Source organism: Rhinoraja longicauda, chromosome 9 (assembly GCF_053455715.1).
Source record: "Rhinoraja longicauda isolate Sanriku21f chromosome 9, sRhiLon1.1, whole genome shotgun sequence".
In the NCBI taxonomy this organism is placed as follows: Eukaryota; Metazoa; Chordata; class Chondrichthyes; order Rajiformes; family Arhynchobatidae; genus Rhinoraja; species Rhinoraja longicauda.
In genome coordinates, this window is record NC_135961.1 from 41,538,028 (window position 1) to 41,564,287 (window position 26,260).

The 26,260-nt window shown below is 43.8% G+C and overlaps 1 protein-coding gene across 7 annotated transcripts in view; it reads left to right on the forward strand.

Moving 5' to 3' along the window:
- The window catches only part of LOC144596672 (latent-transforming growth factor beta-binding protein 1-like), a 289,705-nt gene that overhangs the window by 105,913 nt on the left and 157,532 nt on the right, over positions 1–26,260 (forward strand). For 3 of the 7 annotated variants that reach the window (XM_078405313.1, XM_078405317.1, XM_078405320.1), the window contains 3 exons: positions 340–417; positions 9,463–9,585; positions 20,281–20,445. In XM_078405313.1, the coding sequence (XP_078261439.1) occupies positions 340–417; positions 9,463–9,585; positions 20,281–20,445 (366 nt within the window). The remainder of the gene's footprint in view (positions 1–339; positions 418–9,462; positions 9,586–20,280; positions 20,446–26,260) is intronic. The other 4 variants (XM_078405316.1, XM_078405318.1, XM_078405315.1 and 1 more) reach the window with 3 other exon arrangements.

Sequence of the window (26,260 nt, forward strand, 5' to 3'; positions counted from 1 at the left end):
GTCCCTGAAGCTGTGGAGAGGCAGTCCCACACAAATCCATGTTAAATGGTTGCCTGGTGAGCAGCACCCCGTGTGATGCAGCACAGTGGAGATGAGAGTGATTGAGATTTATACATCACATTCCAGCCAAATCAGGTGGGTTTGACCATTGCTGCCACGCAATAATGCTGCGATTTGAAGTGTTTACAGTGTTTGCAGTGCTGCAGGATGCAGTATTGTCGGTGATTTGACAATGATTTAAATGCACTATTTATTTCTTGGCGTTTCTGTGAATAATCACAGTTGTTGATTGTTAATTATTGTTTGTTTCAATAATTATTGATTTTGTTTCAATTTCAGCTTTTCCTATTCCAGAAAATGGACAAATGGTGGTGTGTCCCCGGGGTTACAAGAAGGTTAATGCTACACATTGTCAGGGTAAGTGTTAAAATATGCCCAATTAACAGATTTCACGGGTGTGCCTTGTAAATAATAAATGCTGTTTGAAACGCTTATTTTACATGAGAGGCCCTCATTTCAACCTCACATTAAATATGTAAGAGGAAGGGGAACAAGGCAGTTTGGGGTGTGCAACTGACACAAAAAGATGATGTCCATCAAGTAACCCAGACACTGATGAATACGGTTGCTGCCAAATCACTTGACACCATTGCACCATGCAGGGTTTCATAGAAACATGAAGCATACAACAGATTTAAAGGGTATTACCTTTTAACTGTCAGGGTCTGTTTAACATTTTATACCAAAGTGCCTCCTAGAACAAAACCCGCTCCAATTTTATCTTCAATTCTCTTTTATTATGCAGCACCTGTGGCTGCTCTTTTAAATATTACAGGGTGAAGAATGCATTATCTAATAACTTTCAGCAATCTCTTTCGCTTTTTTCCCCATCGAGCCCCCATATAAAGTAACAAATATATTAGATGAGGGATGATTGCAGTTTAATTAAATTTTAGCGATAAAGTTCATATATTCAAAGGATTGTTTAATATTACAGAGGTTTCAATTATTTTCGTTAACCATAATATTTTGAGGTCTGACTCGCTGAGTTCCTCTAGCACCTTGTATCATATTATGAGGATTGTTCACATTATTTAAATATAGGGAAACATCAACTTGGGAGATATTTAAAATACAAGGTGGAACTCTACCTTTCTGTTCTTTTTCATGGCCTTTTCAGCATTTTCCAACTGCAAAAAATATGTTAGGGCAGTCAGGTAAAAGAACACCAAATACAGACTGCAAAAACGGGTTGTTAGGTTGCAGTTATTGGCATTGGTAGTGGTTTATTATTGTCAAGTGTACTGAGATACAGTGAAATGCTTTGTTTGCATGCTATTCAGATAAATCAAACATCCATGAGTACAATTGAGCCATGCACAAAGACAACAGGTAGTACAAAGAAAAATTATATCAGAATGCCAAATATCGTGTTGCAGATAATAGTGTTACAGTTATAGAGAAAGTGCAGTTAGAAAAAAAAGCAAGGTCTGCAGTGAGGTAGGTTGGAAGATCTACCATTTAGCTTTTGGGCTGGTATTGTTACAGTAGGTTGAATGGTCTCCTTCTAAACAGCCATTCCTTAATTTTCAAAAGATTTGCATTCCTGGAAAATACTTTAAGCGAAATTTTGTAAATTGAAAAGGCTGGACAGAATATATTGCGGGAAATTTGGCACAGCGTATTCCTAAGAATGGCAAGGGGAGTATTAACTATTATTGCAAAACATATCCTTGTTAATTTGAGGTATGTACCCCAAAGAATCAAACAGGTGATTGATGGTTGGCATGGATTTGGTAATCTAAACTAAACAAGGCCAAGCATGCCTACATAAGTCAACATCCTCATGCATCCTATGGCTGCTGTGCTTGGCAGGAAACCATTCTGAGAAATACATGGATATCTGGTTTAAATAATCTTTCATGCAGGATTATATTCATTGATCTGAGTGGAAGAACTGCTTTTAAGTATCTTTTTCATTTCAGAGTTATAATGAAATTGCATACAGAGCAGCAGAAGGCCATTTGGCTCTCACTGTGCCTGATGCTCTTTGTAAGAGCAAGCAATTAATTTCATTCTTTTGGGAGGGAATAATTGAGGCTCTGCTGTGTGTCGCACTGGTTCTCAGTTATACTATTTGGAAAAAAAACCCAGAAGGTGCTGGACTAACTCAGCGGGTCAGGCAGAGCCCCTGGAGGATGTGGATAGGCGTTTCCGGTCGGGACCCTTCTTCAGACAGGTTGTTGTAATGGTGAGAATGCAGGAAAAGATGTGGGGGCGGGACAACGCCTGACGAGTGCAATGTGAGGGGGCTTTGATTAGCCAATGCATGGAGAAAGTGACAAAAGATAGAGATGAAAAGGAAACAAAAGGGTGTCAGATTAGGAGGGAAGACAATGAATGAAATGTCAAGCCAAAGAGAGGGATACGATTCCCCTCTTTTCCCTCTCCCCTGTCCCCTTCCACATATCATGGGGAGTACAACGGTAGAGCTGTTGCCTCACAGCGCCAGAGACCCGGGTTTGATCCTGGCAATGGGTGCTGTCTGTACAGAGTTTGTACATTCTCTCTGACCGTGTGGGTTTTCTCTGGCTTCTCTGGTTAATTGACTTTTGTAAATTGCCCCTAGTATGTAGGATGCAAAAGTGGAAGAACAGAACTTGCATACAGGTGATTGGTGGTAGGAATGGTAGGTGGGCCGAAGGGTCTGTTTCCACGCTGTATCTCTAAACTCTAAACTAAACTCTATATTGCTTCCTCTGCCTTCACATTTCACTCCTCTCCTCCCCACGACATGGTGTGAACGAGTTGTTGGGGAGGAGGGGTGTGGGAGAGGTGGGTAACGAGGGGCTACCAGGGCACTTCAAATCCATAGGTCAATAGTATAAAACATTCACTAATGAATCATTCAGTTGTTTTATCTGGAATGTCATAGTTTGAGGGGAGATCTGGTCGAAATTTAAAAAAATTGTGAGAGGGTAGATGGGGCAGACAGTCAAAACCTTTCTCCCAGGGTGGAAAAGTCCAAGACTAGAAAGCATAGCTTTAAGGTCATCATGAAGAAAATGTAAAGGAGATGTGCAGGGCATGTTTTTTATCCAGAGTGGTGGGTGCCTGGATCATGCAGTCAGAAGTGGAAGCAAATATGATAGGGGCACCACGGTGGCACAGCAGTAGAGTTGCTGGTTTGCAGTGCCAGTGGCCAAGTTTCAATCCTGACCACGGGAGCTGTCTGTACTGAGTTTGTACGTTCTCTCTGTGACCGCGTAGCTTTGCTCCGGTGTCCGCCCACATTCCAAAGACGTACAGGATTGTAGGTTATTTGGCTTTGATAAAATTGTATATTGTCCCTAGTGTGTGTAGGATAGCGTTAGTGTGCGGGGAAGTTCTTCTCCTGTACCGTTCTATGCTTTTATATTCTCAGGACAGAAGATTACATGCTTCTTCCCCAGGTGTAGCCCGCACTTTGGCCTTTGGTGGCATTCATTCAATGAAACTTTTTTACACTTTATGCTTAAGATGCCATCAGGCTGGTTGGCTTTCAGCACTGAGTGCGGTGGTGTGCATTTTACTGAAAGAGGTTCTGTGTGTGCTTTCACAAAAATGCAGAACCATGCCACATTAAGTTGGCCATGTAGAAAGTGCTCTCTAATTTTAGCATGTCACAGCAGTTTTAATTTTTGATTACCTCACCACTGGATGCATCCAATAAGCAATCCGGTTAATGATCTGATTTGGACCCCATGCAAAAAGAGGGTGATTTTCCTTGGGTGCCTTGGAGAAATGAGAAATACAATCACTTGGCTGGATGGTCTGCTGTTAAGGGAATGCTGCCATTCCTTTTCCATCTGTTGCTCCAGGTAGACAAGGAAACAATCATTTCTAAAGTTCAATCCTTCCTGCCTAATATTGCTCAGAGAGCAATAACAGCAAAATCCACTCGCAATAGATCTCTACGGCAGAAGCCATTAGTCATATCTTGGTGTATTTATATGGCTGTGTCAAGATGTCAGTTTTGTTTTTTAACAAATTACCTAGGGTTCCTAAACAGGATGATCTTCACTTGGCAATGGAGCAATGCATGAAGCGGATATGAAGTCAGGGCAAGGTGGCCTGTGGCTCTGTGACCAGACTAGTTCAGAGCGCAGATGGACTTTCACAGTCAGCACATCAGCAGATAGGGAAAAATTAAAATTGCCGTCAAATGGTTTTACTACAATCCTTGAGTATGAAGGAACTGCAGATGCTGGTATAGACCGAAGAAAGACACAAAATGCTGGAGTAACTCAGCAGGACAGGCAGCATCTCTGGAGAGAAGGAATGGGTGACGTTTCAGGTCAAGTCTGAAGAAGGATCTCGACCCGAAATGTCACCCATACCTTCTCTCCAGAGATGCTGCCTGTCCCGCTGAGTTACTCCAGCACCTTGTGTCTATTTTACTGCAGTCCTTACCAGATTACTTCTATTGGGTGAGATGATGAAATAAGAATGGGAAAAACTATCCAAACTGCTAAGCTGAAAGAATGCAGCTCTCAATTAAGGTTGTATCTTTGGGATGTTCTTCCCTGAAAGAGAGGGATTAGAGTTGATTTGTTCGCAGAATGATTATGTAATTTGAGGAACAATCCAAATGTCTGGATAAGTAATTTGGAGCTGTGAGATGAAATTTCATAACTGGGCCTAAAATTCAACAAATTAAATAACTCTAGAATAAGAAGCTTTAAGAATAATGTTGGAACTACAGAAGTGATATTTTTAGAATCTGCTTTATGCGGAGACTCCTTAGCTGTGCTCCACATGTCTCTCTCTGCCTGTCGATATTGAGTTTACTAGATTCCACTTTGGAAGGAAATTGGATACGTCTGTCTCATATATGATCCTGGAACCACAGTATTGTGATTTATCCTTAATGACTGAAATAATCTAGTAAACCAAATGGAATTAAGATGACTACTAACAGTTGAGAAAAGATACACCAATGCCTACAGGCTGTGATTGAATAAAAGAAAAATTATTAAGCGTAAATGCAGAGAAATTAATTCCACTTATGGGTTGGTGTAAAAGATGTCCCAAGGTAACTACCAGCTCATCACAGTAGGGCATCAGCCACTTGGGAACTTTATGATGTTAGACATAGACATAGACATGTTCTGAGGCATTTTGGAGTTAACTACATCAGGAGCAATTAAAGTGTTTAAAGTTCGTACTATTAGCATGAGGATATAGGGAGAGAATGGGGCAAAACCAGATCAGTTATGAAGATAGACAAAAAATGCTGGAGTAACTCAGCGGGACAGGCAGCATCTCTGGATAGAAGGAATGGGTGACGTTTCAGGTCAAGACCCTTCTTCAGAGTGAGACCTCCCCTCAGTCTGAAGAAGAGTCTCGACCCGAAACGTCATCCATTCCTTCTATCCAGAGGTGCCGCTTATCCCGCTGTGTTACTCCAGCATTTTGTGTCTATCTTCGTAAACCAGCGTCTACAGTTCCTTCCTACACAGAAAATTAATGAGATGAGATGCACTCATTATAGAACAGGCTGGACTGCTTTGTCTCTACCCACAACTCGATTCTGTGTAACGCGTGGCAGGCAGAATTAGGGGTGAATCGAGATCCATAGTGATCCACCCAAATCGGTCGCCATCTAAGGAGGAGAGAATGAATTAAAAGTTCAGCGCATATATCCACAACTCCTTCTTGGTTTCCATGGCAACTTTATTTTTAGAATCTGCTTTATGCGGAGACTCCTTAGCTGTGCTCCGACTGTGTCTGCCTGTCGATAAAGCAACACGTTCTCTCTTCCCATCTCTTGCTTCAGACTGAGGTGAAGAAAGAATAAAGCGTTGAGCTGTCAAACCTGGAATCCCTGGGACAGACTGTGGTAGTGAGTCAAGCACGGGTTTGTTTCCGACTGCTAAAGTTGCCATGTGTTTAACATTCCAGGGCACTATGTATCAAGTGAAAATTAGGTTAGTGAAAGTACAGTTAATTAATTATGCACATTCTTTAATCAAAACCATAAATACTCAAAGGACTGTGTGTAAATGATAAGCAATAGACCTACTTTCTATTTTAACGGAGTTTTTACATAATTTGTGGCCATTTGGATAATGATTAGAATGCTTTATTGCCAGCATCAGTCTCATTCAGTCAGCTTTACAACAAAAGAAGCCGAACAAAAGAATTGTGCAGCTGCTTGTGCTGCTGCCTCATAAAGCCCGATCCCGAGGTGACGATCCTGACCTTGGGTGTTGTCTATGTGGAGTTTGCACGTTCACCCTGTGACTGGGTGGGTGGCCTCAGGCTGCTCTTGTTTTCTCAAACGTCCCAAAGACGTGTGGGTTTATAGATTAGTTGGCCTGCAAATTATTCCTTGTGTGTCGGAAGTGGAAGCGTAGGTGAGATGACATAGCACTAGTGTGAACGGGTGATCGATGGCTGCCATGGACTCGGTGGGCCCATGGATCTGCTTCAGTGCTGCATCTTTTATTCAAAAAAATCTCTTAACAAAACAAAATTATTGTGATTTTAGCTTGTGTTTATGTCCAACATAATAAACCCCTTGAAGACCTGAACAGTGCTTTGATGATAATGTTGCATAAGAATAAATGTTGTATGCTGGATTCAGTGAAAACTTTGGGGGGGGGGGGGGGGGGTGGGGAAGAAACCCGATCCTTTACATTGAAATATCATCCTGGCTGTCGCACTGATGTGATTTACTGATGAACAATTGGTGGAACCTTTCCATCAAAGAAACCTGAACTTTGCCACCTGGGTCAGTTTAAACAAATACAGAGTACATTTTTGAGATATACTTTACTGTTGAGAACTTAAGAAGGAAAGGTCATGACTTTGTGTAAGAAGGAACAGCAGATGCTAGTTTAAACCGAAGATAGACACAAAAAGCTGGAGTAACTCAGTGGGACAGGCAGCATCTCTGGAGAGAAGGAATGGGTGACGTTTCGGGTCGAGAAAAGGTCTGAAGAAGGGTCTCGACCCGAAACGTCACCCATTCCTTCTCTCCAGAGATGCTGCCTGTCCCACTGAGTTACTCCAGCTTTTTGTGTCTATTTTCTTCAGACTGGTTAGGGATAAGGGAAACGAGAGATATAGATGGTGATGTGGAGAGATAAAGAACAATGAATGAAAGATATGCAAAAAAGTAACAATGATAAAGGAAACAGGCCATTGTAAGTTGTTTTATTCACAAAAAGCTGGAGTAACTCAGCAGGTCAGGCAGCATCTCGGGAGAGAAGGAATGGCTGTCATTGTAAGTTGTTTGTAGGGTGAAAATGAGAAGCTAGTGCGACTTGGGTGGGGGAGGAATAGAGAGTGAGGGAATGCCGAGGGTATCTGAAGTGAGAGAAATCAAAATTAATACCACTGGGCTGTAAGCTGCCCAAGCAAAATATGAGTTGGTGTTCCTCCAATTTGCTTTTAGCCTTACTCTGGCAACGGAGGAGACCGAGGACAGAAAGGTCTGTGTAGGAATGGGAAGGAGAATTAAAGTGTCTGGCAACTGGGAGATCAGGTTTGTTCAGGCGGGCCGAGCGAAGGTGTTCCGCTAAACAATCGCCCAGACTGCGTTTGGTCTCGCTGTTGTATAAGAGTCCACATCTTGAACAATGGATGCAGTAGATGAGGTTGGAGGAGGTGCAAGTGAACCTCTGCCTAACCTGAAAGGACTGTCGGGGTCCCTGGACAGAGTCGAGGGAGGAGGTATAGCGACAGGTGTTGCATCTTCTGTGGTTGCAGGGGAAGGTACCTGGGGAGGGGGTGGTTTGGGTGGGAAGGGATGAGTTAACCAGGGAGTTGCGGAGGGAACAGTCTCTGCGGAAGGCGGAAAGGGGTGGAGATGGGAAAATGTGACCAGTGGTGGGATCCCGTTGGAGGTGGCGGAAATTTTGGAGGATAATGTGTTGGATGTGGAGGATGATGGGGTGAAAGGCGAGGACCAGGGGAACTCTATCCTTGTTGTGCCTGGGGGGAGGGGGAGTGAGAGCAGAACTACAGTACACTACAGTTTTGTTAAAGATATGTGTGAGGGCCTCATCTATGACAGAAGGGGGGAAACCACATTCCCTGAAGAATGAGGACATGTATGATGTCCTAGTATGGAACACCAGAGACAGAGATACTGAGAGTAAGGAATAGCATCTTCACAAGAGGTAGGGTGGGAAGAAGAAGAGTCCAGATAACTGGGAGTAGGTAGGCTTCTAATAGATGGTGGAAGTTAATGGTGAAGTTAATAAAGTCCAGGCATTCTACAAGGGCGCAGGAGGCAGTCCTGATGCAGTGGAGAAAGAGTTAAGGGATAGGGCCCATGTGTGCCTGAAATAAAGACTGCTCGACGTAACTGATAAAAAGACAGGTATAGCTGGGGCCCATGTGAGTGCCCATAGCTACATTTTTAATTAGAGGTAAGTGGGAGGAATCAAAGGAGAATTTGTTGAGGGTGAGGACATGTTCTGCTAGGGGGAGGAGAGTGTTAGTGGAGGGAAATTGTTATTCCCGAAGTGAGCTCCTGTACATCGGCCAGACCAAACATTGACCTGGCGACCGTTTCGCTGAACACTTGCATTTGGTCTGCCAATCTCCCGTTTTCCATCCATTTCAACTCCCCTTCCCATTCCCACACTGACCTTTTGGTCTTGGGCCTCCTCCTTGGCCAGAGTGAGGCCACAAGCAAATTAGCGGAACAGCACCCCATACATAGACCACTTGGGTAGCGTACAACGCAGCTGTATGAATTCTCTAATTTTGAGTAACTTCTACTAACCCTCCCCTCCCCTCTCCCATGGCGCCTGTCCTCCACCCTAGTTGTTTTACAGTTGCACAGTTCATCACATTGTGTCCCTCTGGAGATCACACCTTCCCTGGCCAACAATGGGCCTGCCAGGGCTCCACCCAGCCTGAGGTAATTTGTTGCCAGCCCTGATCGGTCCTGGACTTTTCTCGTCTCCAGCTCTTCAACCCCTCCCCCCCCTGCCCCCTACTTTCAGTCTGAAGATGGGTCCCGATCCGAAACGTCACCTATCCTTTTACTCCAGAGATGCTGCCTGACCCATTGTTATTCCAGCATGTCAATCTATGGTTGGAGCATTGCTTATTGTGGATGGTTAGCATTTTTTTAAAATAACATCCAGAGACATTTAAAAACCATCAGAATTGCAATCAACAATTTAAACAAAAGCCTGATTTTTATTTTAATATAGTAAAGTTAACCAAAATATAAAAACACGTTGCAATAATTGAAAGCTTTTAAATAAAGCAATATAATTATGGAATCATAGAGTTGTAAGCACAGAAACAGGCTCTTTGCCCTCCACTCTCCAAGCCCTTGCCATTTGTACGTATCTGCATGAATCGTATTTATCTATTTGGTTGCATAGTTTTTGGTGTCATTAAATGGCCTCATTGTCCATCCTGGATGCCCATTTATGGACTCGTTCTTGCTTATAGATATAAATGAATGCCAGCTCCAAGGTGTGTGCCCACATGGAGATTGTTTGAATACTCCAGGCAGCTACAGGTGCACATGCGAACCCGGGTTTGTTCCTGCTTCTTCACACACTGCCTGTGTCCGTAAGTACTGGTTATGGAGGACTGTACTTAAAATTTGATCCAAGCTCTTCAAAAATTGAACTCTGCTTATCGAACTTGGGTTTGAGTAATTCTTAAAATATGACCTGTTTCTTCCCTCGCAACCACTCACCAAGAGTTTCCAGATGATGTGTGATCGATTCATGAAAGACAACAGTGCAGTAACTGAGAGGTCATCTTACGAACTCTAACAGTTTGGTGGATCATGGGATAGTTTCCAGTGGGGAAGGAAGGGGAGAGATTCTATTTGGGTAGGGATGAAGGACATTATTATTGGACATGAATTATGGGGATGGATGCATATCAAGCAGTATTTATGCTGTCATCCTTCGTTACAGTCTATGCCCAACTCAAATTTCATACCAGTAGTATTCAAGATGTGGTCGTAGAGTAGGAGGGCAGGAGAAATCACAGAGGGGGAGCAGAGATGAGGCTCTCACTAGGGTCTCTTCTACATCCCGCAGCTCCGCTCTTGCTCCCCATCCCCACACTCGCAACAAGGACAGGATCCCCCTCGTTCTCACCTTCCACCCCACCAGCCAGCGGATCCAACATATTATCCACCAACATTTCCGTCACCTACAACAGGACCCCACCACTGGCCATATCTTCCCATCCCCTCCCCTCTCTGCGTTCCGCAGAGACCGTTCCCTCCACAACTCCCTGGTCCACTCGTCCCTTCCTACCCAAACCACCCTAACCCCGGGCACTTTCCCTTGCAACCGCACGAGATGCAACACCTGTCCCTTTACCTCCCCCCTCAACTCCATCAAAGGACCCAAACATTCTTTCCAGGTGAGACAGAGGTTCACCTGCACCTCCTCCAACCTCATCTATTGCATCCGCTGCTCTAGATGTCAACTTATCTATATCGGCGAAACCAAGCGCAGGCTCGGCGATCGCTTCGCTGAACAACTGCGCTCGGTCCGCATTAACGCAACTGATCTCCCGGTGGCCCAGCACTTTAACTCCCCCTCCCATTCCCAGTCTGACCTCTCTGTCATGGGCCTCCTCCAGTGCCATAGTGAGGCCCGCCGGAAATTGGAGGAGCAGCACCTCATATTTCGCCTGGGCAGTTTGCGGCCCGGAGGTATGAACGTCGACTTCTCCAACTTCAGATAGCTCCTCTGTCCCTCCCTTCCCCTCCTCCTTCCCAGATCTCCCTCTATCTTCCTGTCTCCACCTATTTCCTTCCTTTGTCCCACCCCCGACATCAGTCTGAAGAAGGGTCTCGACCCGAAACGTCACCCATTCCTTCTCTCCCGAGATGCTGCCTGACCTGCTGAGTTACTCCAGCATTTTGTGAATAAATCAAATTTCATACCATCTCTATTACTGTAATGGGTACCAGCCTGTTACAGGGCTGTGCTATGCTTCCTATCCCATACATATGTTCAAAAGAAAATGTTTCTGCACAATTTCGCATGTCGTGAATAAACCCGTAAAATTGGATTTGTTACACTTGGCACTAAAAACCTGTTTTTAAGAAGTTACATATCACAAAATTACATCCTGAATGATAGTTCATGAGGAGGCCATTTGGCTAATTGTTTTCATGCTGGCCAGCACTCGGCCCTTCCAGTGTTTGCCCAGGGTATATTTCAAATAATCATGCAGCTGGTACCTCACTGCGCCCGAGATCTGGGTTTGATCCTCACCTCGGGTGCTGTCTGTGTGGAATGCGCACATACTCCTTGTCATCACTTGGGTTTCCCTTGGATGCTCCGATTTCCTCCCACATCCTAAAGTCATGTGGATTTGCATGGCAAAGTGGCTTTTGTAAATTGCCATGTGTTTGAGGAGTGAATGTAAAAGTGGGATAACGTAGAACTAGTGTGAACGGGCGATCGATGGTTGGCTGGTCTCAGTGGGCTGAAAGGCCTGTTTCCAAGATATATATTTCAACCAATTCAATCAGTAAAACTCACCCCAACACTTACCATGCTGTGAGGAAAGAAAATAATTCCTCGACATCCCTCTCATCCCATAAATCTGGGTTCCTTGTTATTAGTCTTGCAGTTAATGGAAAAAAGTATTTCCTGTTCACCATGTCTAGTCCTCTCAATTTGATATGCCTCAATTAAATCTCTCCTTCGCCTCCTATGTTGTGAAGAGAGTTGAGCCAAGTAAATCTTAGCTCATAACTAAAGTAATCTATCCCTGACAAAGTCCTCATAAATTTCCTCTGTACACTTTCCAGTGCTACCATATCCTTCCTGTAATGTGGTGAACAGTATTCCAGCTTTGTACACTTCTAACATGACCTCCCTGGCCTCGTACCATGTACGTTAACCACTGAAGGAAAGTATTTCACATGCTTTCTTGACCACTTTACCTCCCAGTGCTGCTTCCTTCAGAGGGCTGTGGATAATGTGTCCAAGATTCCTCCGTTCCTCTACGCTTATTAAAATCCTACCATTTAAAATGCATTACCACGTCTCATTTCTCTCTTCAAAAGCATTACCTCACTCTTCTCTGGACTGCTTTTCCGGCCAGCGAATCGGTTTGTTACTTTCCTGCAGCTTGCAGGTTTCTTCCATGTAAACGCCAGGCAACCAATTATTGGATCATCTCTAAACGCACTCTATTTCCCACTCTATTTCCAATAAAGTCATAGTCATACAGTGTGGAAACAGGCTGTAGTGGCAACTTCAGTCTTTCCCACTGAAGTCCTCTCCGCTTGCCACCTTCACGGAGGAGTGGAGTGATCGTCCTTGACGCAAACAACAACAGAGCGATCTTCACGACGTTTCAGTTTAATTAGTCGTTTATTGAAGTAGCGATACAAACAGATTTGTATTTCTCCCGTCATAGGTCTGGTAAGAACTGTATCTAGCCATGGCTCTTTCGTGTCCGACCCCTCCCATCTCTGCATAGCCAGATATACTCATAATTCTGGCTCCTCCCAGCCCATATATGCCCATTATGCCCATATATGTTTTCATCTCACGACAACCCCCAAGTGTCCAAAAATAATGCAGCAAGATACAAAATAATATAATATGCTAAGGCAGCTAATAAACACAAATGGCTCCTACACAGGCACTTCGGACCAACATGTCGATTCTACACTAGTCCCACCTGCCTACGTTTGGTCCATATCCCTCTAAACCTATCCTATCCATATACCTATCTAAATGCTTCTTAAACATTGCAACAATACCTGCCTTAACTACCTCCTCCGGAAGCTTGTTCCATACATGCACCACCCTTTATGGGAAAAGGTTACCCCTCAGGTTCCTATTAAATCTTTCACCCCTCACCTTCAGCCTATGTCCTGTGGTTCTTGATTCCCCTACTCTGGGCAAAAGTATGTTTTTACCTGATCTTTTCCTCTCATGATTTTGTACACCTCTATAAGATCAGGTCTCATCCTCCTCGCTCCAAGGAATAAAGTCCTATCCTGCTCAACCGCTCTCGATAGCTCAGGCGTTCGAATCTTGGCAATATCCATGTAAATGTTCTCTGCTCCATTTCCAGCTTGACAACATCTTTCTGTCACCAGGTTACGAGGCTATCAATTTCCTTCCATTACTCCATCTTGTCATTATTTGATATCAGGGCGCCACAGTGATATTGTCTACGAATTTGTAAATTGAGTTGGATTTGTATGTGGCTGCACAGTTGTGGGTGTATAAGGAATGAAGAAGAGGGCCGCAAAGGCATCCTTGTGGAGCACCAGTGTTGAGGATTATCGTAGAGGATGATTTGTCACTTATCCTCACTGGTTGTAGTCTGTTGGTCAGGAAGTTGAGCAATCAGTTGCAGAGATGAGTGCTGAATCCAAGTTCCACGATTTTAGCGATGAGCTTGGATGGGATGATGGTACTGAAAGCAGACCTGTATATGAATAGAAGTCTAACATAGGGGTCTCTCGAATCTAGGTTTCCAGGAATGAATGAAGGGCCAGGAAGATGGGATATGCTATGGACCGGTTGTGGCGGTAGGCGAACTGCAATGGGTCAAGGTTGTTTGGTAGACTGGATTTAATGCGTTCCATAACCAACGTTTCCAGCATTTCATGATGGTGGATGTCAAGGCCACTGGACGGTAGTCGTTAAGGCATGAGACCTTGCTTTGCTTCAGCACCGGGATGATAGTGGTCTTCTTGAAGCAGGTGGGTATCGCGGAACAGAGTAGGGAAAGATTAAAGATGTCTAAACACACCCGCTAGTTGGTCCACGCAGTTCCTAAGGATGCGGCCAGGGACTCTGTCCAGGCCAATTGCTTTCTGTGGGTTCACCTTCAGGAAGGCCGATCTAACTTCTGCGACAGTGACACTGGAAAGTGGCGCACTCGGGTCTGATGGAACCAGTGTCATCGCCCTGTGGGCCTTCTGCTCAAAGTGAGAATAGAATGCATTAAGTTCATCAGGTAGGGCCACACTATCACCAGTGATGTTGCTTTGCGGCCAGTTATAGTATTCAGACCTTGCCACAGTCTGCGGGTGTCCAAGTGATTATACTGCGACTCAAGTTTGTTCTGGTATTGGCATTCTTGATGGCTTTGCGAAGATCATAGCGAATATTCTTGTCCCGCTCGGGATCATTTGACTTGTAGGCAGCGGACCTGATCATCACCATTGCACCTCACAGTTCATCCATGGTTTGTGGTTGAGGAACACTTGGATTTCTTTCTTCGCCAAGCACTCCTCTACACACTTGCTGATGAAGTCGGCCGCAGCAGTGTGACTACACAGAATGTGGACCAAGGAAAGTCAGATCAGTCCACTGACTCAAAGCAATTGTACAAGATGACAACCTAGCACCGAACACTGATGTACACCACTAGTCCACATCCTGCTGCAGAGGTTCACCTTCAATGATCGTGACATTTACAAGGATGTTGCCAGGACTCAAGGGCCCGAGCTATAGGAAAAGGTTGAGAAGGCTAGGACTTTATTCCCTAGAGCGCAGGAAGATGTGGAGGGAATCTTACAGAGGCGCATAAGATCATGAGGCGATTGTAAAGGGTAAATGCACTCTTTTACCCAGAGCAGGGGAATCAGGAACCAGAGGATTAACAGTCCGCCTTAACCAACCTGATCTCCCGGTGGCTGAGCACTTCAACTCCCGCTCCCACTCCCAGTCTGACCTTTCTGTCATGGGCCTCCTCCAGTGTCATTGTGAGGCCCACCGGAAATTGGAGGAACAGCACCTCATATTTCGCTTGGGCAGCTTACAGCCCAGCGGTATGAACATTGACTTCTTTAGATAGTTCCTCTGTCCCTCTCTTCCCCTCCCCCTTCCCAGTCCTCCCTCTATCTTCCTGTCTCCACCTATATCCTTTCTTTGTCCCGCCCCCTGACATCAGTCTGAAGAAGGGTCTCGACCCGAAACGTCACCCATTCCTTCTCTCCAAGATGCTGCCTGACCTGCTGAGTTACTCCAGCATTTTGTGATACCTTCGATTTGTACCAGCATCTGCAGTTATTTTCCTACATGAACCAGAGGACATAGGTTGAAGGTGAGGCGGGAAAGATTTAATAGGACCCGACGGCCAACTTTTTTACATAAAGGGTGGTAGGTGTATGGAATAAGCTTCTGGAGGAGATAGTTGAGGCGGGCACTATCACAACATTTCAGAAACATTTAGAGAGGTACATGGATAGGTTAAATTTAGAGGGATATGAGCCAAACACAGGCATGTGGGACTCGTGTAGACTCGTGTAGACTCGTTTTTTCACGCTGGAAGACTATAATTCTATGTGAATTAATAAATCCCTACTCGTTATGGAAGTGGCTCAAAAAAACATCTCTGTATTTCCTGATGAGTGTCATCTCATTTTAAGAACTCTTGACTTCGAAATAAAGAGAAATAAAATGGAGACCAGCCTGATATCTCTTCAGATGATATGAAATTTCCCTCTGCATTCCTCTACTGTGCAGAAACTCATTTCAGGAGGATAAGAAAATAACTGCAGATGCTGGTACAAATCGATTTATTCACAAAATGCTGGAGTAACTCAGCAGGTCAGGCAGCATCTCGGGAGAGAAGGAATGGGTGACGTTTCGGGTCGAGACCCTTCTTCAGACTGATGTCGGGGGTGGGACAAAGGAAGGATATAGGTGGAGACAGGAAGATAGAGGGAGATCTGGGAAGGAGGAGGGGAAGGGAGGGACAGAGGAGCTATCTGAAGTTGGAGAAGTCAACGTTCATACCACCGGGCCGCAAACTGCCCAGGCGAAATATGAGGTGCTGCTCCTCCAATTTCCGGCGGGCCTCACTATGGCACTGGAGGAGGCCCATGACAGAGAGGTCAGACTGGGAATGGGAGGGGGAGTTGAAGTGCTGGGCCACCGGGAGATCAGTGGCGTTAATGCGGACCGAGCGCAGGTGTTCAGCGAAGCGATCGCCGAGCCTGCGCTTGGTTTCGCCGATATAGATGAGTTGACATCTAGAGCAGCGGATGCAATAGATGAGGTTGGAGGAGGTGCAGGTGAACCTCTGTCTCACCTGGAAAGAATGTTTGGGTCCTTTGATGGAGTTGAGGGGGGAGGTAAAGGGACAGGTGTTGCATCTCGTGCGGTTGCAAGGGAAAGTGCCCGGGGTTAGGGTGGTTTGGGTAGGAAGGGACGAGTGGACCAGGGAGTTGCGGAGGGAACGGTCTCTGCGGAATGCAGAGAGGGGAGGGAATGGGAAGATATGGCCAGTGGTGGGGTCCTGTTGTAGGTGACGGAAATGTTGGTGGATGATATGTTGGATCCGCTGGCTGGTGGGGTGGAAGGTGAGAACGAGGGGGATCCTGTCCTTGTTGCGAGTGGGGGGATGGGGAGCAAGAGCGGAGCTGCGGGATGTAGAAGAGACCCTAGTGAGAGCCTCATCTATAATGGAGGAGGGGAAGCCCCGTTTTCTGAAAAACGAGGACATCTCGGAAGCCCTAGTCAGGAGGAGTTCCCTGAGATTACTGTCTGCCAAGCTGTTCTATGGTGGATCTGCCAGTGCTCCTTACTCCCTGGCACATATGACTCACCTTTGCTCTCAATCTTCTTTGCTTTAAGTGTGTTATGTCAGTCTATATAGTTGAAGACCTTCATACACAGAACCCATCCTTCTAAATTTCTGTACCCGCACATACACTGCCCAGAATTTTACACAATACCCTACAGAACCAGTGCCTTTTGGAGGTTCACTGTAACCTTGTCCTGTTATACTCCTGTGCCTCTCAGTATAAAATCCTGGGCGCTCTATGGTTTTAAACAATCCTTTCAAGGGTGAAAAAATGTTTAACCGTCCTTTCACATCCTTTAGATTTGCACCTTTTATGCAATAAATAAAAGCACAAAATGCGGGAAATATTCTGCAGGTCAGTCTAATCTGCACAGGGAAAGAAACTAATTAAATGTTTCAGGTTAATGACTCTTCATCATAATGTTTATTGTGCTGTCTTTCCATGTTCTACCAAAGTAGGTCACTTTGCATTTCCCTGTGAGATTTTATCTATCATGTTTCCACCCCCCATTACCAGACTGTCTAACTCCTCCTGACAGCTATCATTAGCTGCTCACTGCTTGTCACCCATTCTAGTCTTCTTCAGATTTTGCACACGAGTAAATAATAAATAATAAGAAAGTCAGTGGTTCCTACACTGAACCTTGTGGAATGCCACTGACTCACTTCCTCCAGTCCAATAAACAACCACTCCCTACAACTGCCCTTTTCCAGTGCCTCAGACAATTGCTATCTTTGCTGCAATTCAATTCATTTTTTTCTGATAAGATTATTACATGGCATTTTGACAAACATGTCTTACGTGTAATGGAATGGTTAAGATACATAAGGAGATTATTTAACCCATCATATTTCTACTGGAGTATCGCTCTATTTCTAGGCACCAGATCGATCTCTCTCTGTCTATCTCTCTCTCTGTCTGTCTGTCTCTTTCTCTGTCTCTTTCTCCGTCTCTGTCCTTGTCTCTGTCTCTATCTCTGCCTCTATCTCTGTCTCTATCTCTGTCTCTATCTCTGTCTTTTTCTCTCTCTCTCTCTGTCTCTCTCTCTCTCTCTCTGTCTGTCTCTCTGTCTCTCTCTGTCTCTCTCTGTCTCTCTCTCTGTCTGTCTCTCTCTGTCTCTCTCTGTCTCTCTCTGTCTCTCTCTCTGTCTGTCTCTCTCCGTCTCTCTCTGTCTCTCTCTCCCCTGCATTGTCCTCAATTGTCAGGAGTAATATTTGCAAGCCAATAAAAACAATACTAACAATGAAAAGCAAACCATTCTTGATGACAGCACAGTACTTAGTTAAGAGCTATGATTATATAACAAAAACAACACAAAGGACTACACTACCCATTCCAACCACAGTTAGAAATCCTAAACATTAATTTGGTATATTTAAATACTCTTTTTGCATTTTATCAGAACATAAAGCAGTAAACAAGTGGGGGGAGCCAAGGTTACTCTTCTTGTGAAAAAAGGTGCAGTTTGGCATCTGTGTTTTTCTCAATTGCAGAGTAAATTTGTGGGTACAAAATCAATCTTGGCCGCTAACATTAATTGCACAATACAATCTTGAGTTTGCTCTCGCTATCAAAATTTGGCTCCATTTAGTCAATAAAATGGACACCTTCCATAATGGCGCACGTCTTGTGCAAGTTACTGAGGGTAGGTTTGTTCCCATTGCCTCTTGTATCTTTATACACATCTCTTTATTGCCATTTGAAAACTTTGAGCAACATTGTAGTTTTTGCCAGAAGATAAGGAACAAAAGGCAATGATCATCTAAGGTTTAAAGTATGATAATTTTCATTTTATTTTATTGGCCAGTACACAATATTAACGATATTATGTACTGGACAATAAAATAAAATGAAAAGCAACACAATGTCCATGGGAATTGAGTGAAACCTAATTCAAAATGGATTTGTTTTATAACTCTGTTGCAATTGGTGTTAGCTTATGGCTGTGACTCAATTATGAAATGCTGTCACTAATGTGAGAGAACCAAGGTATGAGTTCAAAATAAGTTCTGCATTTTAATAATATGCCTGTGTAAAATTCCACGATCTCTTCAAAACAAAAATGGTAAGTGGTAGCTTTATGTTCTCTGGGTGTTGATAAAAGCACACAGTTGTTTCGGATGATGAATATTGAGCAACACGATTGCAAATGCTTCATCAAACTCTACTAAGCACCAGTCACGTGGAGAGCTACAAAACTGGGCTTTCTGTTGACCATTTGCACTCATCATGTCTCCACAAATTTCTCCTCCTAAATATAATTGAAGGCAATGATAGACTAATTGGGTCATGGTTAGAATATGTGGACTGGTTCCAAAAGGAATGCTAAGGACACTCCCTTTTCATGGTTCTGTTGGAAGGCAATTCCCTCAAAGGTTGGCATTGTGTTTAAATTGCTCCATTAATAATCGTAGGCCTCAAGTAAGGATCTGGATGAGTTCAAATTCCAGTTCAACAGTTAGATCATTTAAATTCAACAAATTAAAAAAATCTGGAATAAAGAGTAAGCATCTGTAATGGTGTCCATGAAGTTATTGGATTATTATTAATAAACCTCTGGCCCTTTAAGGTACTTAACAAAAAGAAATCTATACTTGGTCTTAACTGCCCTCTAAAATGGTTGAGTATGCTTTTCAATCCAAAGCCTTGAGGAATGGGGAATAAATGCTTTCCTTGCCAATATCACTCAATGTCATGGAAAAAAATGTAAAAAAACATTAGCTTTCTAACCATTCCTAATCCATGCCACTGCTGAGGTTGACTTGATGTAGAGGTGGAGGGAGCTACTTTGATTTTTGTACCGTAAGAATATTTGGCTTCACGATTCATATTCTCCTAATTTGCGGCCACCCTATTACTTTTCAATGTTTCGAGCCAGAATGAATGTTTGACTCCACAGGGCTGGTTGACCGATTTCAGGAGCTTCTTGTCCACTGTTTGAAGACTCAAAAGTGGGATGTGCAAAAGGCCACAGTGGTCTGACAGCTTGAGCTTTTCCTCAGACCAAGCTTGATAATCCTCATGAATACAGACTGGTTCCACTTATATTTGACAAAAGTAGGATTAAAGCCTCACATATGGTCCCTTGATAGCTTGGCCTAAATAGATCTATTTGACAAGAAGGTATGACAATCTAACAGATCGTAAATATTCTGCACATGCAGTTTGTCTAATTTTAACTAACCAAATGCAGATTGAAGTGAAGAATAAAATTGCCCCAATTGCCTGCAAAACTGAATGAAGTGGATTGGTTTGCAAGCATGCCAAAGGTATTCCAATAATGTGGCCCAGAGGTAGTGCTGTGTTTTGTTTTTTAAAGGAGTTTTGATTCCTTTTTTTGTTAAGAGCATAACAGCGGTTTTCTGTGCTGCTCCTGAATGCTAAAGCTGCTGCTGTACTAACACAGGTGGATGTAAAGAGAACTCGTGGATTGCACATTTCTGTTTAGTGCACGCAAACCTTTCACAGAGCTTAACACTTTTTATGTATTTGTCAGGTGGCTGCCATTGTCTGCTTCAAGTCTTGGGGCTGTAGTCTGGTACATACACACATCCATACACACACACACACACACACACACACACACTGTTGTGCCTTAATGTTTGTTGTTTTGTTTCAGCTTGTTTGCTGTTCTGTCCTTGTTAGCTGGTGATGGAATTTCTGCAGTTTTGTTTTCTCTTAGATCATTTCTGGCAACCTCCCTCCCTTTTCTATTTCTGCTGCAGCCGAAAATCTTTTAATTGAAGAGAAAGGGCCCTGCTACCGACTTGTCAGTGCAGGAAAGCAGTGCATGCACCCTCTGTCTGTGCAGCTCAGCAAGCAGATGTGCTGTTGCAGCGTTGGCAAGGCCTGGGGCACAATCTGTGAGAAATGTCCCATTCTGGGAACAGGTAAGGCCAGGAGAACACACTATGTAACTTTTTATTTTGCTTCACAGATACTGCTATTATGTCCTCCTTTGCTGGCTGCTTTTCTTTTTAACTATGTTGCTTGTGAATACTGTACAGCCAAATTATTTCTGAAAAAAAAGAGTTGGTACATTTGCTGCACATTTTATTGATAGCAAATGCTGATGCCGCACTTTACTGGTTCTATATCTCCAAGAAGTGATATTTCATACAGTCGTACAGCGTGGAAACAGGCCATTTGGCGCAATATGCCCACACTGATCAATATGCCCTATCTACACTAGTCCTACTTGTCAAAATCTCTGGCAGCTCGCTCCATATACCTTCCCCTCTTTTTGTAAAAAAAGTTGCTCAAGTTCCTATTAAATCTTTCCCTCCTCACCTTAAACCTCATCCTCTTTCACTCCAAGGAATAAAGTCCTAGCTTGCACAATCTTTTCCTATAGCTCAGGCCCTTGAACCCTGGAAACATCCCCTTAAATGTTCTCTGCACCCTTTCCAGCCTAACAACATATTTCTTATAACAGGGTGACTAAAACTGAACACAATTCTCGTAATGTGGCCTCACCAATGTCTTTTACAACTGTAACATGACCTCCGACTTCTATACTCAATACTCTAACTAATGAAGGCCAATGAGCCGAAACCAAGGATTCAAACATTCATAAGAATTTGGCGAACCTTTTCTCAAAATTTATGCATTTCATCTCAGAAGAAGTCTAAAGGGCCCAATTTCTGAGATCCTTTGAAATTACCAATGAATATAATTTGCACCCTTGCAAAAAGTGTTATTTTTTTTGTGTGCTGAATATATTGCAGACAGAGATTAATAATTTTTTAGATATTAAAGGAGTTAACAGATCAGTGCAGGAAAATGCCACTGAGGTACACGATTGACTATGATCTTACTGGAAACACTCCACAAAGTCATGGACAAGTACATGGATATTAAAGGGATATGACCAAACTCGGACAGGCGGGACTAGTGTAGATGGGTCATCTTGGTCAGCACAGGCATGTTGGGCTGAAGGGCCTGTTTCTGTAATGTATGACTATAAATAACTCGGCAATCAGGCAGCATCTCCGGAAGACATAGATAGATGATCCTTCATGATCTTCTTGAATGTTAAAGCAGACACAGGGGCTGAAAGGCAAGCACCTTCTCTTTCTTATGTTTCAGATCCTCCCTCACACTTAAAATGGCTTCTCTGGTTTGCAATTTTACATTCAAATGCCAAGGTCAGGTCAGGGATGGCTGACCAGGAATTATACATTTAAAAAAATGTATAACTTTCGTGCTTTTTCCAATTGTACGTCATCCACGTGTCCCTTCCATTTTACCCAGTCTCCCAGCTTTCCTGAAAAAGGCCCGTGGCCTGTGATGGGCAAGGATGTGACTGAGTTCTCGGAGGCCCTTCTTTTCACACACCCACCCACCACAAAAACAAAAATCGGTAATAATTATCGTCCAACATTTGGAACTGCATTGGGGTCACATGAATATTTTAATGGTAATCCTGAAACAAATTGGACCAATTTTATCCAGACTATTGCCAGGGAACGGGGTGGGGAGGTTAGAAACAGAGGGCCCTCAAAATATGCGGGAACTCAGGATAATAGGCTAAGCATTCTAAAGCACAGTGTAGCCAGCACACCAATCACACATTGGACATTTGTGCTTGGATATTTTGCATTTGCAGACATTGCAGCAGCTCATGCTATGTGCACCGGTTTTGCTTTTAATCACCCTGCCTTCATAGAAATATCTAGCATAGAAATGTGCCCATTTGGCCCATTGTATCTGCCCTGGTGACAAAGTACACATCAGCACTAATCTTACTTTTTGTTGCATTTAACTTTTCTTCCAGTATCATCCGGGATAAACTTGGCACCTTCTTCTGAGGTGGACAATTCAGCCCTGCACGCCTGTACTTAGATGTTGAAGTTCATTATTGGGTTTTAAAAATTATGTTTCTGATGAGTTGTACCAGGCTCTAAATAAAAATTCTTAGCCTAATAAATTTCAGATGAACTAGAATATACCCTGGCATTTTCAGTCACTTGAAATGATAGCATGAATTTGTTGATTATGATTCATGTTCTTACAAGGTTTGTTCAGAAACTAAGGAGAATACAGAATTGAATTTCCAGGTATCATCACTCTGTAACAGAACGGTCTGGAATTTCTTCCTGGTTTAATTATTGGAAAGAAAATGAAAGTAATTGGAAGCTCAGACCATGGTTGCAGACTGTTTAGTTTTGTTTTGTTTAGAGATACAGCACGGAAACAGGCCCTTCGGCCCACTGATTCCGCAGTGATCCCCGCACATTAACACTACCCCACATACGCGAGCGACAATTTTACACTTACACCAAGGAAGGAAACCGAAGATCTCGGAAAAAACCCACGCAGGTCATGGGGAGAACGTACAATCTCCGTACAGACAAGCACCCGTAGCCAGGATGGAACCAGGGTCTCTGACGCTGTAAGGCAGCAACTCCACCGCTGCACCATCGTGACGCCCACCTTGCATGGCTGAATGGAGATTATCATCAAAGAGATAATGCAATTTGACTTTAGGGGTACCAAAAAAAAAGATAGTCTCTTAGTTGACTTCCAGTCCTTCCCAATCATCTCCTAACTTTATCTGGTCTTGGGGAGGAAGGGCAAATCTTTATTCACATATATCACTTTGATTTTGAAAGAAATTGCCCCATAATCTTTAAAGTAAGACCTGTGCTAAATATTTCAGTTCTTCAAACATGTACCTCCAATATGTCGACACAAGGTACTACAGATGTGGTTTACAAAAAGAACACAAAATTCTGGAGTAACTTGGCAGGACATGTCTGGAGAATATGGATAGGTGGCGTTTTGGGTCAGGACAGACAATAGACAATAGGTGCAGGAGTAGGCCATTTGGCCCTTCGACCAAGCACCGCCATTCAATGTGATCATGGCTGATCATTCAAAATCAGTACCCCGTTCCTGCCTTCTCCCCATACCCCCTGACTCCGCTATCTTTAACAGCTCAATCTAACTCTCTCTTGAAAGCATCCAGAGAATTGGCCTCCATTGCCTTCTGAGGCAGAGAATTCCACAGATTTACAACTCTCTGACTGAAAAAGTTAGAGGCAGGTACTTTCACAATATTTTAAAAACATTTGGACAGGTAAATGGATTAGATTGGGGAAATGCACAGAGTCATAGTCATAGTCATACTGCACGGAAACAGGCCCTTCTGCCTAACTTGTCCACCCCAACCAACATGTCCCATCTACACTAGTCCCAACTTCCAGCATATGGCCCATATCCCTCTATACCTCTCCTATCCATTTACCTGTCCAAATGTTTTTTAAACGTTGTGAAAGTACCTGCCTCAGCTACCTCCTCTGGCAGCTCGTTCCATAAACCCATCACCTTTAATGTAAAAAAAGTTGCCTCTTAGGTTCCTATTATATCTTTCGCCCCTCACCTTAAACCTATGTCCTCTAGTTTTCGATTCCCTTATTCTGGATAGAAGACTCTGTGCATTTACCCTATCTAATCCCCTCATGTTCATCTACACCTCTGTAAGATCACCCCTCATCCTCCTGCACTCTTAAGGAGTAAAATCCCAGACTTGGGAAAACTCATGGGGTCACAGGGAGAACGTATAAACTCCATACAGGCGATATCTGTAGACAGGATTGAACCTGGGTCTCTGATGCTGCAAGGCAGTAGCTCTACCACACACCACCATGCTGCCCTGTTACCAGAGTTGTATATTTTATTAATGCCTTACGTAACGCTATCTCCTATGCTCATTCTGGTGGATACTCAGCGGGGTTGGAAAAACAAAATGCAGTTGATGGAATATCTTGACCCTTGCACAAGTGGTGAGATTTCTCAATTATTTCAACATAGGTCAAAATGTTAATAGTTCTACTTTAGTTTTAGTTTTAGAGATAGTGTGCTGAAACAGGCCTTTCAGCCCACTGAGTCCGTGCCGACCAGCGATCCCCACACATTAACACAATCCTACGCACATGAGGGACAATTTAAATTTATACCAAGCCAATTATCCTACAAACTTGTACGTCTTTGGAGTTTGGAGGAAACTGAAGATCTCGGAGAAAACCCACGCAGTCATGGGGAGAACGTACAAATTCCGTCTGCATAGCCCCCTTAGTCAGGATTGAACCCGGGTCTCCTGCGCTGTCTGTGCTGTAAGGCAGCAACTCTACCACTGCGCCACCGTGCCGCCTACTGGGAGAAACGTACCCGTGGTCAAACAGAGGTGTCATAATGGAAAGGAGGTTGGAGGGATTGGGGGGGGGGGGGGGGGGGGGAGAGGAGGAAGTGGTGGCAAGCCAAACAATGGCCACTACACCCCTTCTCTGACTGTCGCAGTGTAGTGGGTGGGTGGTGAAGGAGTGCAGGGGTCCACATAATAGCCAACATTACCCTGTGTACTAACAGGCTCTCCATGGTGGAGCCATGGCAGGAAGTCCTGCAGCCACACTCACTGCCAAACATCTGGTGTGGTCACATCTGTGGAGTAGGAAAAGTTGTGTAGAACGTCAAACCTCGCCCTGCCGCAAGAGAAGATTTAGACGTGCATTAGAAATTGGTGATGGGTGGAAATGAGTGTCATTTTCATGATTATTTCTGGTCAAATTGTATGCAGGTTAGATGTTGTGCTTGACACAGAACTGAAATTTCCATCCACATATCCACTGCCACCTTGACCACTGATTTGCAGCTCCACTACATCTCTCCCTTTGAGGTACTTACAAATCTTACAGATTTACCTCTCTCACCAAGCCTCCAGACATTTGCCCGCATTATCTCTTTCTTAGACTCAATAGCATATTTTTGATTAAAAACACTCCTATTTGGCTCCATGGGATGCTTTACGACATTTGAGGTGCCATTTGCACAGGTTGTTACTGCCATTGTTTGCTATTCAAGATGAAGGTTCTCAACAGTAGGTAATGGAAATCTGGAACCATCTCCAGTTTACTAAAGCTGGGAAGATTAACCTGAAAAGTCCAAGGTTTAGATTGTTTGATTAGGGTGACAGAACTGAGGCAGGTGGCACAGCAGTACAGTTGCTGCCTTCCAGCACCAGTGACCCGGGTTTGATCCTGACTACAGGGCCTGTCGGTACGTAATTTATACCTTCTCCCGGTGGCCTGCGTGGAATTTCTCTGGGATCTCGGGTTACCTCCCACACACCAAAAACATACTTGTTTGTAGTTTAATTAGTTTCGAACAATTGTAAATGCCCCCCAGTAGTGTAGAAAGTGTTAATGTGCGCGGATCGCTTTTGGTGCGGACTCGGTGGGCCGAAGGGCCTGCTTCCATGCTATATCTCTAAACTAAACTAAACCAAAATGAATTGAAGGTATCGATCAATCATGATTTAATTGAGCATCTAAACATGTTTGAAAGTGAACGTACTTTTCCTCGCACACTGAGAGTAACTATATAGCACAGTGAAGGGTTCTTTAATTATATTTAAAAAACTAGCACAACTCTGGATAGTGCAAAACAATAAAGGAACAGATGGATAACTTTGCTAGATGATGATATTAGACCAGGAAGGCATAATTAGTTAGTAGCAGTAAGCTCACAATGCACGGCAAGGGCATTTTTACTCAATTCCATTGAACGCAATAGACTGTGGATGAATCTCCAGTCAATGCACAACCCCTCTTCTGAAGGTAGGTCCCAACCCGAAACGTTGGCTATCCATTCCCTCCACAGACGCTGAGTTACTCCAGCACTTCGTGTTTTGCTCAAGATTCCAGC